At 36.0% G+C, this 13,936-nt stretch overlaps 1 protein-coding gene across 9 annotated transcripts in view; it reads left to right on the top strand.

The window, feature by feature from the left end:
- Positions 1-13,936, top strand: part of MIPOL1 (mirror-image polydactyly 1) — a 353,484-nt gene that overhangs the window by 304,863 nt on the left and 34,685 nt on the right. The window contains exon 11 of one of the 9 annotated variants that reach the window (XM_027572047.2): positions 10,286-13,548. The exons of 7 other annotated variants lie outside the window; for them this stretch is intronic. In XM_027572047.2, the coding sequence (XP_027427848.2) occupies positions 10,286-10,352 (67 nt within the window). In that variant the 3' untranslated portion in view covers positions 10,353-13,548. Of the gene's footprint in view, positions 1-10,285; positions 13,549-13,936 lie in introns of those variants that run through there. One more of the 9 variants, XM_027572048.2, reaches the window with a different exon arrangement.

Here is a 13,936-nt window from a genome sequence, read left to right as displayed (position 1 = left end):
CCCTGTAAGGATGTCTCTAAGAGTTTGTTTCAGTACTTTTTTGTTCAACATTTTTTAATACCTAAGTTAAAAACATAAATGTAAGTTTGTCATAAGTACAAAAAGTAATAAACTCAAGATAACAAAAGATGTTAAATTGCTGGAAAAATTAGCTAAATTTACCAAGATGGGGGCACCTGGGTGGCTCAGTCCATTAAGCATCTGCCTTCAGCTCAGATCTGATCCCAGGGTCCTGGGATCGAGCCCTACATCGGGCTCCCTGCTCAGTGGGGAGTCTCCTTCTCCCTCTCCCTCTGCCTGCTGCTCCCCCTGCTTGTGCTCTCTGTCTCTGCCAAATAAATAAAGTCTATAAATTAATTAATTAATTAATTTACCAAGATGAAATCTGACATGGATAAAGGTAAAATCTGGCACTTTTTTAAGATCAGTATTGTGGAATAAAAATGGCCATGAATTTTTTGCAACTGCTCCTGTCAAAAGGTGGAGTTTATTCCCCTACCCTGGGAATCTGGGCTGGCCTGTGACTCCCTTTAACCAATAAAATAAACCAAGTGATGTACAACTTCTAAACAAGTTCTCAGGAGGCCTTAGTGATTTCAGTATTACTCTCTTGCTGATATGTTCACTAGGTGATTAAGTCTGAGCTTTATCTGGGTGAGAATGAGATAACACAGAAAGAGAGAATCCTAGCAGAAGTCAGCACCACCTGTCAGGCACATGACCACCCCACCCCAACTGACTGCAGCTGAATGAGTGATGCCAGGAAAGGCTAGCAGAATTGCCCAGGTACTCCAAGCCCAAGTTGACAAAATTAAATAAAATAGCTGCTGTTTTAAGCCACCATGTTTTCTGTGGTTTATTGTGCAGCAATAAATGAAAAGATATATTAATTGTATATGTCCAAACTAGGAGAGACTTGGCTTGGCTTGGGACGCTAAGCAGGCTAGGTATAAGTGATATTAGTATTAGTGTTAGAGTATTAGTGTAAGCTGATAGTGAAACATGGCAGCATTAAAATAGAAGTAAAAGTCTAAATCAAGGAAGATATCAATCCCACTTCCCTTTATAATGATTAAACTGGATTATTATATAGGGGTAAATTTTTTTTAAGATTGTATTTATTTATTTATTTTAGAGAGAATGAGAGTGCAGGAGGAGGGGGTGGGGGGGCAGAGGGAGAGAGAATCTCAAGCAGACTCCCTGATGAGCGTGGAGCCCGATGTGGGACTTGTTCCCATGACCCTGAGATCACTACCCAAGCCGAAATCAAGAGTTGAACATTCGACCAACCGGGCCACCCAGGTGCCCCAGGGCCTATATTTTTAAAGACACTGGACATACTAGAGAACATGCACAAAAAATATGAAGAATAGTGAGCAGTCTTGCTAACTTTAAGGTACCAGCCATTTGAAGACTGGAAGTGTAATAATAAAAATACCATAAATAAATAAATAATGAAATACCATAAAGACATGACAGCTCTCTTAACATTTTGACAACACCTCATGGAAATCAAGTAGGGTAACCATTTGAAGGGTAGGTCTAGGTAGGTGAGTGGGAGATTCAAGGAGGCAGTTTCCAGTTAAAATAAGGAATGATTTTTGGCCATATAATTATTTATTAAATTCCCCATTCTTACCACTCCTCATTGTTACTACCACGCTCCTATCTACTCCTACCCTCACCTTTTCACTTACAAACACTTCATTGTGTTTCAAATGTAAATAGTCTTCTTTTCTCAACTTCATTCTTTCCTCATATAATATTTACTTATTTCTTATGTGTTCTTTTGTGAAGAAAAGTGAAATTGATGATCCATTTTTATATGGCCATGTCTGTATATATTCATAAATATATGTGTATATGTCCATATGTGTATATGTCCATTTTTATTAGCATCAGTGTATCTTTGTCTGTATTCCTCGGTTACATTTTGTGGCTAAAACAGAGCAAGAACTTCTTACTTCATCAGTTACAATTTATAATGGGAGAGTAGGCTCACTCCATCTATGAGCTATTCTCTCTCTCATTAGCTCAGTGATTCCTCCCTCCCCATCTTTCTCTCCTTCTCTTTATTCCTCTGATCTCAGTTCTTTTCAGTCTGCTTTCTGGAACCTTCTTTCCATTGTTACTACCTTGGTTCTATCTACAACTTACACACTGAATGTTTCACACACACATTCTACCTGAAACTTGAATTTACCAAGGACACTTGTTTCCTAGCAGCCCACGGACACCAGTCTTTTTCCCCTACCCAAATACGAGGAAGGAGGGTTCTTCTGTTTCCCCTTTGCTACTTTCACACCTTCTGCATTGATGTAAAAACCCTCCCTCCTTTAAGATTTACACCATCCAGCTTTCTCACTCACTACCTCTCCTTTTCAGTGATATCTAGTGATCTGCTCAGTGCCATTCCCTTAAAATGTATTTCAGACATCTGATTCAGTGTCTTCCTCTCTACCCCAACTTCTGCATTCATGTTCAGAAACTTCAATATCAATGTCAGTAATATGCCCTATTCTTTTGTCTCTTGAATGCTAATGACTTTTACCTCTTATCCACTTCAGCTACAATGGATGTTGGCAGAATTTTCTACATCTGAAATCCTAAGATCAAAATTGCCTCTTTCACAATAACCACAGCCTTATTCCAATTACTCTTGCTTTTTAGCTTCAGCACTAATCAAGACATCTGGTCCCTTGCTCCTTTCATTTTTTTTCTGAATTAACAACCCCTTACAGACTCACTTTCTTCTCTACCCAATCTGAATTCTAAGTTTAATCAATTTCTCTCAAGGACACAGTCTTCTTATACTCTAAACTCTCAATTGCTTCTGTTATATGTCTTCCCCAAATTTATCCCCAAAGCATAGACCTGATGTGGAAAACAAAAGTCATACACTATGATGATCAGTATCTCCTACAAATTTGTAATTTCTAGCTGTAGCTGTATCATCAATCTCACCTAATATTTTTTTTACATAATCCAAGTCACCTCCCTTTCTTATCACATTAAACTTCAGCATTTTCCTCTAGCTTTTTTCTTTACTCTACGTTTTCAGCAGAGAACTCTGCCTCCTACTCCATGGGGAAAGTTGAATCTAGCAGACATAAGTTCTGTCAGTTAACTTCCTCCATACATACAGTATCCACAGCTGTATTCTTCCCACCTCTTTCCCCTTAGTCTCCAAGGAACGTTGTCCATTCATATATATTTTTTTTAAGATTTTCTTGATTTATTTGACAGAAAGACACAGTGAGAGAGGGAACACAAGCAGAGGGAGCAGGAGAGGGAGAAGCAGGCTTCCCGCTGAGCAGGGAGCCCAATGTGGGGCTTGATCCCAGGACCCTGGGATCATGACCTGAGCCGAAGGCAGATGCTTAACGACTGAGCCACCCAGGCACCCCCATTCATATTTTTAAGCTAATGCTATAAGTCGTGGGATCATAAGCTTATGATCCCATCTTCTGACACCCTGCTTAAAAAGGCATCATCTTCTTCCCTTCCCTCTAAAGAGTCTTCCTGTAGTCTTATCTCCCGTAGTCCACAAATACATTCACATGCCATCCATTTCTTTAAGAACTTCCTCAGCCGTACATCCCCCTATAACTATAATTCTCCTTACTTTCTAGCTGAGCTCTTATAAAACATCATGTACTTAGCCTTCAATTTTTTAAGATTATTTATTTATTTATTTATTTATTTATTTATTTATTTATTTATTTAAAGAGAGAGAGAGAGCACAACTGCTCTCAATTGCTTCTATTATATGTCCTCCCCAGAATTATCCCCAAAGCATAGACCTGATGTGGAAAACAAAAGTCATACTACTATGATGATCAATATCTCCTACAAATTTGTAGTCTCTAGCTGTAGCTGGATCATCAGTCTCACCTAATATTTCTTTAGGTGGAGGGGGAGAAGGAGGGAGAGGGAGAGAATCCCAAGCAGACTCCATGCTGAGCGCAAGCCTGATGCAGGGCTCAATCCCACGACCCTGAGATCATGACCTGAGCCAAAACCAAGAGTTAGAGGCTTTAACCGACTGAGCCACCCAGGCACCCCTAGCCTTCAGTTTTCACATTCCTCTCAGGCTTCCTCTTACTTCCATCATGCCATTAAAACTGCCCCAAAAAAGTTGTCATTTTTCCCAATTGCCAAATCAAATGGGCACTTTTCACTTTGATCTTGTTTAAGTACTTAACCCTGTTGGTCACTGCCTTCTTGAAATGTTCTTTGGATTCTGTAACAGCACCTATTCTTGATTCATCTTTTACTTCCCGATTTCCTCAGATTGTTTTGCCAATCTCTTTACTTTAAATATTTGTTTTCATTTGGTTTCTTGCCTATTCCCACCTCTCTTCTCCTTTTTTATTTCTCTTTCTAAGCATTTCCATCTACTCCAAAGGCTTCAGTTACAACCTAGAGCAACCTAGTCATGGCCCACCTCTTCAGCCTCATTTTCTACTATACTCCACCTCTTACTTCATGATTCTAAGAAAACATACTCCCATTAGGACTTGACCCATATCATGTTTTTCATACCTCTGTGCCTTCACAGATATTTCCTCTGTCTTTCATGCCCATCCTGCCCCCTCTCCACTCCCGCCCTTCTTAAGATGTCTCTTTCCTTCTTATTCTTCAATACTTAACTCAGACAAAATCAGGAAGACTTTATATGCCTTTCCTTTCCTCCCCTACCCAAGCTAGGTTCTGTTTAATATCTGTGTTTATCCTTAACAGCGTTTACCAATAACTTATTTGAGTTATCCATGTAAAGATCTACTTCTCCACCTTACTCCTCCTTATAAGCAGGGACCATGTCCTGTTTTTTGAATAATCAGTGCCTAGAACAATACCTAGTACATAGGAATTACCAAACAAGTGCTTATTGATTGAACTGAAATCTGTATCATAAACCTAGAATTCTGTCTTTAAACACAGACTCTTACAACCAGGTATCTACTTAACATTCCCACTTATATGTCCCACCAGCACCTCAAATTTATATGTACTAAGCTGAACTCACACACACACACACACAACAAATTCTTCTAATCTTCCTCTACACTGTCTTGGTTACCACTATCCATCTAGTCACCAAAACCAGACACCCAAGAGAAATCCTTGCCCACCCCATCTCTCCCCACCCTACCCTCAAAAGTCACTAAATCCTTTGGATTCTGTATACTAGACATTTTTCAAACTTACCCTTCTTTCCATTTGCACTGCTGCAGTTCTAGTTCAAGCCTTTAAGTTTCACTGGGATATTCTTTTTATTACAGCAAATCTTCATAACATAAAATTTTACTATTTTAACCATTTTTAAGTGTACAGTTATATGGCATAAATACATTCACCTGTTGTGCTCACTAGGATTATTTTAATCAGCAGCTATCTGGGCTTCCTACCTATAGGCTTAATCTGCTTCCATCCCATCCCTACATTCTTGCCTGTGTAATCTTTCTAAAGTGCAAATGATGTTACTAGATGAATTAAAACCCATTCATTGCTTCCCACTGTCTACATTAGTGGTTTCATCACAAGGTTTTCACAGGTCCATGCTGAAATGGGAAAAATAAAAAAATAATAAATTGGACAAAGTTTTTCTAAATTTTTTCAACTTCATGAATGAAAACATTATTCAAGATAAATACTGAACATGCATGGGAGGCAAAATTAATTTAGTTTTAGATATGCTAAGTGTCATATGCCAGTGCAGTAAGCAAGAGGAGATGTCTTGAAGGCAGTTGGGCATTTGAGTCTAAAACTCAGAAGGGAGTTTTGGGATAGGGGCTGTGTATTTGGAAATAATAATAAACATGTAGTTGGAATCAAGGAAACAAGTTTTTGAGGAAAGTATGGAAAGCATAAAGAAAAAGGTGATAAATCCACATTAAAAAGACCAGCAGAGGAAGAACAGCTATAATTCTAAAAGAAAAAACTACATTTAAAGTCTTTTTTCTCACCCTGCTGCCATGGTTGAAAGCAGGCAAGATCTTTGATACTAATGGCAAACCCTAAGTGAAGCATTTCAAGTAGTTTTACTCTGTCGCCTGCTAGATGGAGGTTGTTATCCATCTCTCTTGGATGTCCCTGTTTCTTTCTCCTTGAACAAAAAATTTTTTAAAGCCAAATATGTTTGATGGGATAAACTCATTGCCTAAAATAGAAGGAATAATTTTACAAGAATTACTCTCAAAAATGGAACCTACAGTGAGATTTTTACTTTGGTACAATTCTGTTGGTGATGAGGAATTTGTTCTGTTTTCACTTCTTTCTGTTGGAAAAAAAATACATATATGTGTGTATATATATATATATATATATATATATATACACACACACACACACACACACACACACACATATACATATATAATCAGTAAGAGTAATTCAAGCCCACCAAAATTTAGAAATAAGCCTTAAAAGTTGTGCTTTTGGAAATAGTATAGCACATCAGAGAGATCAAAGAGGTGGAATTAGACTTAATATTGCATCCTAGCTCCAAAACTCACTAGCAGTGGGACTCTGATCAAATTACTGTCTATATGTTTTGGTTTTGTCAGCCAATGATGTCTACTCCTTGGAGTTATCATGAAAATTAAGTGTGTGCATAATTTACTTCATAGTTCTTGGCACATAATCAGTATTAAGAATTACTTACCATTTGGAGCACCTGGGTGGCTCAGTTAAGCATCCCACTCTTGATTTCCACTCAGGTTATCATCTCACGGGGGAGTGGGGGGAGATCAAGTCCCCCATCAGGCTCCACACTGGATCTAGAGCCTGCTTAAGATTCTCTCTCTCCCTCTCCCTCTGCCCCTCCTCCACCCCCCTCACGCAGTCTCTTTAAAAAAATTAATTAATTTTGGGCGCCTGGGTGGCTCAATTGTTAAGCGTCTGCCTTTGGCTCAGGTCATGATCCCAGGGTCCTGGGATCGAGTCCTGCATCGGGCTCCCTGCTCTGCGGGGAGCCTGCTTCTCCCTCTCCCACTCCCCCTGCTTGTGTTCCTGCTCTCGCTATCTCTCTCTCTGTCAAATAAATAAATAAAATCTTTAAAAAAATTAATTAATTTTAAGAAATAAATTAATTTTTTAAAAGAATTACTGTTTAAAATATATCACAATATTCACTAAGAGTGAAAAATAAAAGTACACTGATTAAGAAAATTGGTAAATAACTATGTTCATCTACCTATAGAAAAGTGTGTATTCCATTGTAGTACATATATATTGTTTGAATACGTAGAAAATATAAAAATAATGTTAATTGAAAAAATAAGTTTTCTATCTAAAATATAGCTTTAAAGGGCGTCTGGGTGGCTCAGTTGGTTAAGCAACTGCCTTCGGCTCAGGTCATGATCCTGGAGTCCCGGGATCGAGTCCCACATTGGGCTCCCTGCTCAGCAGGGAGTCTGCTTCTCCCTCTGACCCTCTTCCCTCTCGTGCTGTCTGGCTCTCATTCTCTCTCTCTCAAATAAATAAATAAAATCTTTAAAAAAATAAAATAAAATAAAATATAGCTTTAAGTATATTTTTCAAATTTATATAGAAATTGTACTATAGCAAATAGTAGTTTGTAACTATTATTTTCTAATTCCGTGCACTGTCATCGATTTACTTTCTTAATGTGTTACTAAAATAGCAGGTGAAATACACCAACAATTACTTTCCCAATTTGACTTCAGTAAGAACTTGAGAAAATTTTTTAATGAAGCTAAATAATCCATCAACCTATAGTCTGAAAGCCCTCATGGAATTAGCTTTGAACTGCGAACAAGAAAACCAGGCCCAGATACTTTACTGTTTTACCACAGGCCTCGTATAAGTGTTTACTTGTCTGTGCTTCAGTATCTTCATATTTAAAATGGAGAGATCCTAATCCTAGCTCTAACCCTTTTCCTATTTCATGAAGCCCTTGGGAAACTATCATTGAGTAACATGTAAAGCAGTTGGAACCCAAGTTAGTAAGCTACATAATTTTTTAAAGGCTATTGTCGATTTGGACAGTAAAGAATAGCCTGTGGGCGAATCCTGCAAGGTGCTTCAACAGCCGTACACAGCTACCTTCCTGTTGGCACCGTCCACATTTGGCAGGTGTATTCCATTCCTTACAGGAAGGAATAGGTGCTTCATTGTGTTTCAGAAGTCAGTAAGCTTTTACAGAACTAAGTAATTGACATTTTTTTCACTTCTGAGATCAAATTTTCATACATCATTCAACCTGGATAAACTGAGAATGTGGTTGATCTAGTAATTGTTGAAACATAGTAAAGACAGCGCAAGACATGATATTTAAGTATTTCCTTCTAACCTCTTACCTTAGCAAGATATGAGTTCTAAATGGAAATATGTCCTAATGTATAAAAAGGAAACTAAAGTAGATAAGCCTGTTAGTAAAGGAGAGGTCAAAAGAGGCACAACACCGATTCATCCCGGTAATGTGGAGTTCCACTGATTCTGAGTTTGTAGTAATAATAGTAACTCCGCAGAGTACAGCTTACTTTGACATTACGAAGAAGATTTTTTTGATAGTAGTATAAATGAGGGTGGAGGGATATAACTAACCAACTTGAAAGTAATATTTTCTGACTTTTTTGCAATGTATGCCAAAAAATGCTGTTAAATGGCCTGTCAATATTTCTAGCGGGAGTCCTTTTTTTAAGTTAATTGAGGTTACTATCATATTTTAAAAATACATTTAAATTTTCATACTGATATTTTTCTTGCCCCTCCTCCAAAGTTTAGGTTAGTGAAACTTTGTCTTAAAGAATTTATGTAATCCTATAAATCATCATTTTCAGAGTGTATAAGATAGCACTAGTTTTTATCACGAGGGAAAATCCAACTAATACAGATTGGCCTGTGAACAGGGTGAATTGTCCAGTGAATCTTCTCATTCAGTAGTCTGAAGCTGTTTCAGTGGACGCATAATACTTTTGGATAATTTTTTACATTTGAGAAATTTGTAGTAATAAACTTAGGCAAGATTTGCCTTTTTACTCTAAATACTAGCATTTCTCAAAGCAAAGATTTTTGATGCACTGAATTATTTTGTTTCATCCTCTTGTTTTCTATTAACAGAACTCAGCATATGCAGAATCATGCAGTAAACTTGAGCTAGCTTTCAGAGTTGCATGCAGCTGATTAGCCATGTAAACCAGTGTGTATGACACTAAGAATACCCTCATTCCTTTAGTGTCTAGCTCTGTGCTGTGTTTATTTGCAAAGGACCCTCATGCATGGATCCATATAAATGAGGCAAGCTGGAGCAGACTAGACTGTGTCGCTCACCAGTCTTTGAGGAGGAAGATTGTGTATATGAAAACTGGAAGATTTCTCTGTGTGTAACATCAAACGGGATTTTTTGTTGATGTTTTATGTTTTCAGTAAAAAAAATAAAAGGAAAGGAAAAAAATTAATGGTCTGATTCCATCATCTCTTGTCAAGCAAAATCTCACTGATCTGCATGAATGCCATCTCCCACCCATAGAGTAGCCTAAGAACAGTACAGAATGGACTTCTGAACTCTTTATTTTCAGTATAATTGGTGAGTTTTTTTAATTAACTAAAAAAAAAATCACTTGTCTTTGACTAGAAACTAGAATCATTGCTAGCCTGTTTATATTACTCAGAATAGAAGCTTCTTTTTAAATGTACTACAGAAAGTCTGGTTTTTATTAGCATCAAATCATTTGTGTATATTTAAATGATTTTCATGCCACTAAAACGTGAAGCTTTTTTCCAACTGGCTAATTCCTAATTATTTTCATCAGCTGACTTTCGGGGGAAGGAAGAAATGTCATGTGTCAGAATTGTGTAACATACCAGTGTGTCACTTAATGTAGCTAAGTAACAGGTGTAAGAGCGATGGTATTTCTGTACTGAAATATGTACTTCTTAGGTAAAAATCAGTTTGAAACTGCTCTGCGTTTCATGTACCATCTTCTCATTACATAGTAAATGATTCATCCGCAGCCTTAACGCAAGCAGGTAAATGTACTGAAATGAGTATGGTATATTTTTCATGTAGCATCTAAAGCTGACATAATCTGAAGATCTGGGTTAAAGTTTGTGTTGTTACTGTTTTTTTAACCTCAGATACTTGGCACTCTGCACCAGTGTGTCTTGCTGACAGTAATGCTTTGTCTCTTAACATGACTACTAGCACTGCTTGGTCACAGGCAAATACTGTTCTTTTTCAGCCAAAACATTCCTGACAATAACTGCACTTTTTGTATTCTTTCCCCCCCCCCTTCCCGCCCTCCTGCCCCCAACTTAGGTTGGAAAGGCTGGTGGATGTCCTGAGGAAGAAGGTTGGAACAGGGACCATGAGGACAGTGATCTGACTGAAAAAACGGCAGTCTGGGGAAGCAATCACATCTGGTGACCAGGCTGCTTCATTCAACACTGTGTAAACACTAAAGCCTTAACTTAGCAAACAGTTGTTAGAAGTGGGACACTCCAACCACATTCCAAGCTGAGATAAAATCAAATCACAAATGTTTAACCACTTTGCTGCTGACTTGAGTTATTTATCCAAATGTATTAACTACAGACTTTTACCAATGAGTAGCTATGAAGTTGCAGCTTATTTTGTAACTATTTTATATCTCACTGTATTGAATATAAATCTTCTTACCAAGAGACCATTGTAGGTCATATCTTCACATATGACCCTTTCTGAGTCAAAATGCAGCAAAGTAAATATTGTCTAAACCTTAATCTACTGTGTTAGGTCAAAACTTCAAATACATGCATTTTTCAATATATAATTTATTTCTTAACTGATGAGAGAAGCTCAGACATGAGAGTGTATGGTCTTCCTCCAATGCATACACATAATCTTTGTTAGTATTAAAGAATATTAAATCTAAATACCAAGAATTAAATGTATACTTTGTTCCAATAAGAGTTTGATATTTTAAAATTACATTAATCAAGGCATGATTTTTATTTCACTACAAATAATGTGAACTGTTTTCAATAAACAAAAAAGATACTGTTCATGTGTACTTTTAAATTCATATTGTCAACATTTTTTAATGTTGTGACTGAATAATTATCTGAACTCTATTTAAGCTATAGAGATTGCCAAGTCTGTCTCGTAGGCTGGGACACCTTTGGCTTGAAAATTAGCACGTGCCCACATGACTTTAAAAGGCAAGAGGCCATCAAACATGTTAAGTATTATCACTTGAATTTTTGTTGTGGAGGAGGGGAACCCAATATACAATAAAATTATAATGTAAAAATATAAGGACGTGGAAAAAAAGAAAACTGGCAATTTGGGTGGTTACCTACTTTTTTCTTTTATTTAAAAGATAATTTGAAGTAGTTATGGCATAGTAGTCACTTCTGATCATATGAAATTATGAATAAAACTAAAATTTATGTATTTGGCTATAGGAAAAATTTCTTTTTTTTAGATTGAATAGATGAGAGGCCAGTAGAAGATGACTATGACTGGAACAGGATGAAATAGGCAAGTAGAGATTGAATTAGTGAAAATTTTGTAGGAAAGTGAAAATTTTTTAAGGCCATACAGTATTTCAATTGATCTTTAAGATTGAGCTAAGTTATCTACCATTGCTTGTTTTGAGGACAAGAACAGGACAATTTATTGCACCGTTCTTTCATATACCAATGGAGATTATTTGTGTGATTTTTTTTTTTTTTTTTTACTCTGCAGGAAAATGTAAGGTGCTTTATCACAGAGTGACAAAAGAATCAAAATGTTAACAAACTCAATTTCTTCCTCATTAAATTTATTAAAGGAACAGGCAGTTAGAACCATCCCATTGAGTTCCAATTTAGAATTTACTCATGTTGCCTGCTTTTAATTTTTCTTTAAACTGTTAGAATTAGAAAATAAGGAACAACAGGGGTTAGAAATAAGCTAACTGGATCTCCTCTATAGCCCTAAAGAGAATTATAGCCTTTCATAGGCCAGTGACTAGATAAATAGAAAAATCTGAAATAATTTGGTCAGGCCTGGAGTCTTCTCTCTGGGCTCTAATTGAAACACGTGCAGCTCCCTTTGTGAAGGAACAGTGCCTTTTAAGTCATGCAGGTAAGCAAAGAGGAACAGTTCTTGTCACAAAATAGTCCATTCCTGAATCCTCTTCAAATAAATCGCAAGTAAACTTGAATTTTCAGTTTAGTCCGGAAGACGAAACAAATCTTTCTTGAGTTATTTTCCTTGGGGTTTTATAAAACACACTCTAAGCATAAAGACATTTTGCAGTTTCCAGACATCTCTTCCTATCCCTAACTGATCAGATTAGAGCAACCAATTCCTGTCATTAATATCCAGAACTTTTAAAGAATTAGATATTATGAAGCTAAATTTATAAAACAATTCTAACATTTACTATTGTGAATGTAGATAATCACTACCAAAACATCACATCTCCTTGAAAATTAGTCCTGTACAAAATTACAGGTGCTAAGTATTACAGCCAGATGTTATCAATTGATTTCTGGCACTTAAAAATGTCCACCAACAATGTTTCAAACAGTCTTTACATTTTTTTGTCTATGAAAGAATGGCCCAGCTCACTGAAGATCAGTTCTCCACATATTCGGTAGTCCATGCTACCCAGAGATGTTGCTTTGAGTTTGCCTTAAATTTTATCAAGTCTAATTCCTTTGAAAACATGAGAATTCACTTACCATTGTAAAAATAAGTTCAGAAGAAAAGCAGAAAGATAATACAAACATGTGTAGCACTTGATTTATTATAAAATCCTTTCACATCTGTATTTTTATTTGATCCTATCGACAACCATATAATAGTAATAATGATAAATTATATATACATATATATCAACCACATAATAATGATGATGATAATTGTAGTAGTATCATTATTATTACATTTTACAAAGGAGGAAATAGACTCAGAGGGTCTAGGAGTTTGCCAAGGACTTGTTAGGACTTACAACTGAGGTCTTATGACTAAACTCCACACAGCCATACCTCTCTAAACCTTTCTGTAAGAAAAAAAATATGAAAATTTTAACTCTTGCAATTTTTGTTATTATTGTGCCATTTCTTTTCTACACATACATATAAATTTGCTAACAATGGAGATGGTATGCATTTCTTTCAGTGAAGTGCAGTAATGTGAACTGCATGGGCAAATAGCATCACATCACCTCTCTATAGTGTTATAGTAGCAGCATACTTTGCCTTAGGCTTCACTCATTAGGAGTGACAATTCATTGTTAGTAAAAAATAACCTTGAGTTGCTTTGTACTATTTTTAATTTGGCCTGATGCTGAAACCTGACAGTGTAGTTTTATCAAATGGTGGTATGAACTTCAAGGCTTATTTTACCTCCTAGAGCAACTATTAGAGATAGAACTGGTTATAGGCAAGAACTTTATAAGCAAGGTTATTCATTATAGGCAAGGTATGAGGAGTTATAGCAAAGTTATTAGTTAATGATTAATCTATGAGAAATTTTAATTCTATCTTTATAACTAAGCCATTATGTTAAAATTATTTAAAATATTTGAAATATTTTATGTAATAAAATATTTTCCTAATTCAATGAGAAAGGTGGTCCTTTGTATATATCCTTATTCAAATAAACTGAAGAATCTTTACTTCACAAAAATGTTAGAATACTAAAATCTATAGTTTTAATATTGGATATAGTTGCATAGAAAAGCATTTTTATATGTAGTATTTTTAAGGATCATAGATATTTTTTAAGTTTTTATTTTCAAATACTCATGATTAATGAGTCATTATAATGATAAAATAACCATGGGTTACACATTTTATTTTCTCACATATGGTTTGCATGGAACCCAGATTTTTCCTGACATTATTTTGTTGTTGATAACTATTATTTACAACTAACCTATCTGTTGACCTATTAATATCTATATACACGTATATATCTATATACTTAGATGTATAC

The sequence above is a fragment of the Zalophus californianus genome, chromosome 6, assembly GCF_009762305.2.
Source record: "Zalophus californianus isolate mZalCal1 chromosome 6, mZalCal1.pri.v2, whole genome shotgun sequence".
In the NCBI taxonomy this organism is placed as follows: Eukaryota; Metazoa; Chordata; class Mammalia; order Carnivora; family Otariidae; genus Zalophus; species Zalophus californianus.
This window is presented reverse-complemented; position numbering and strand designations above follow the sequence as displayed.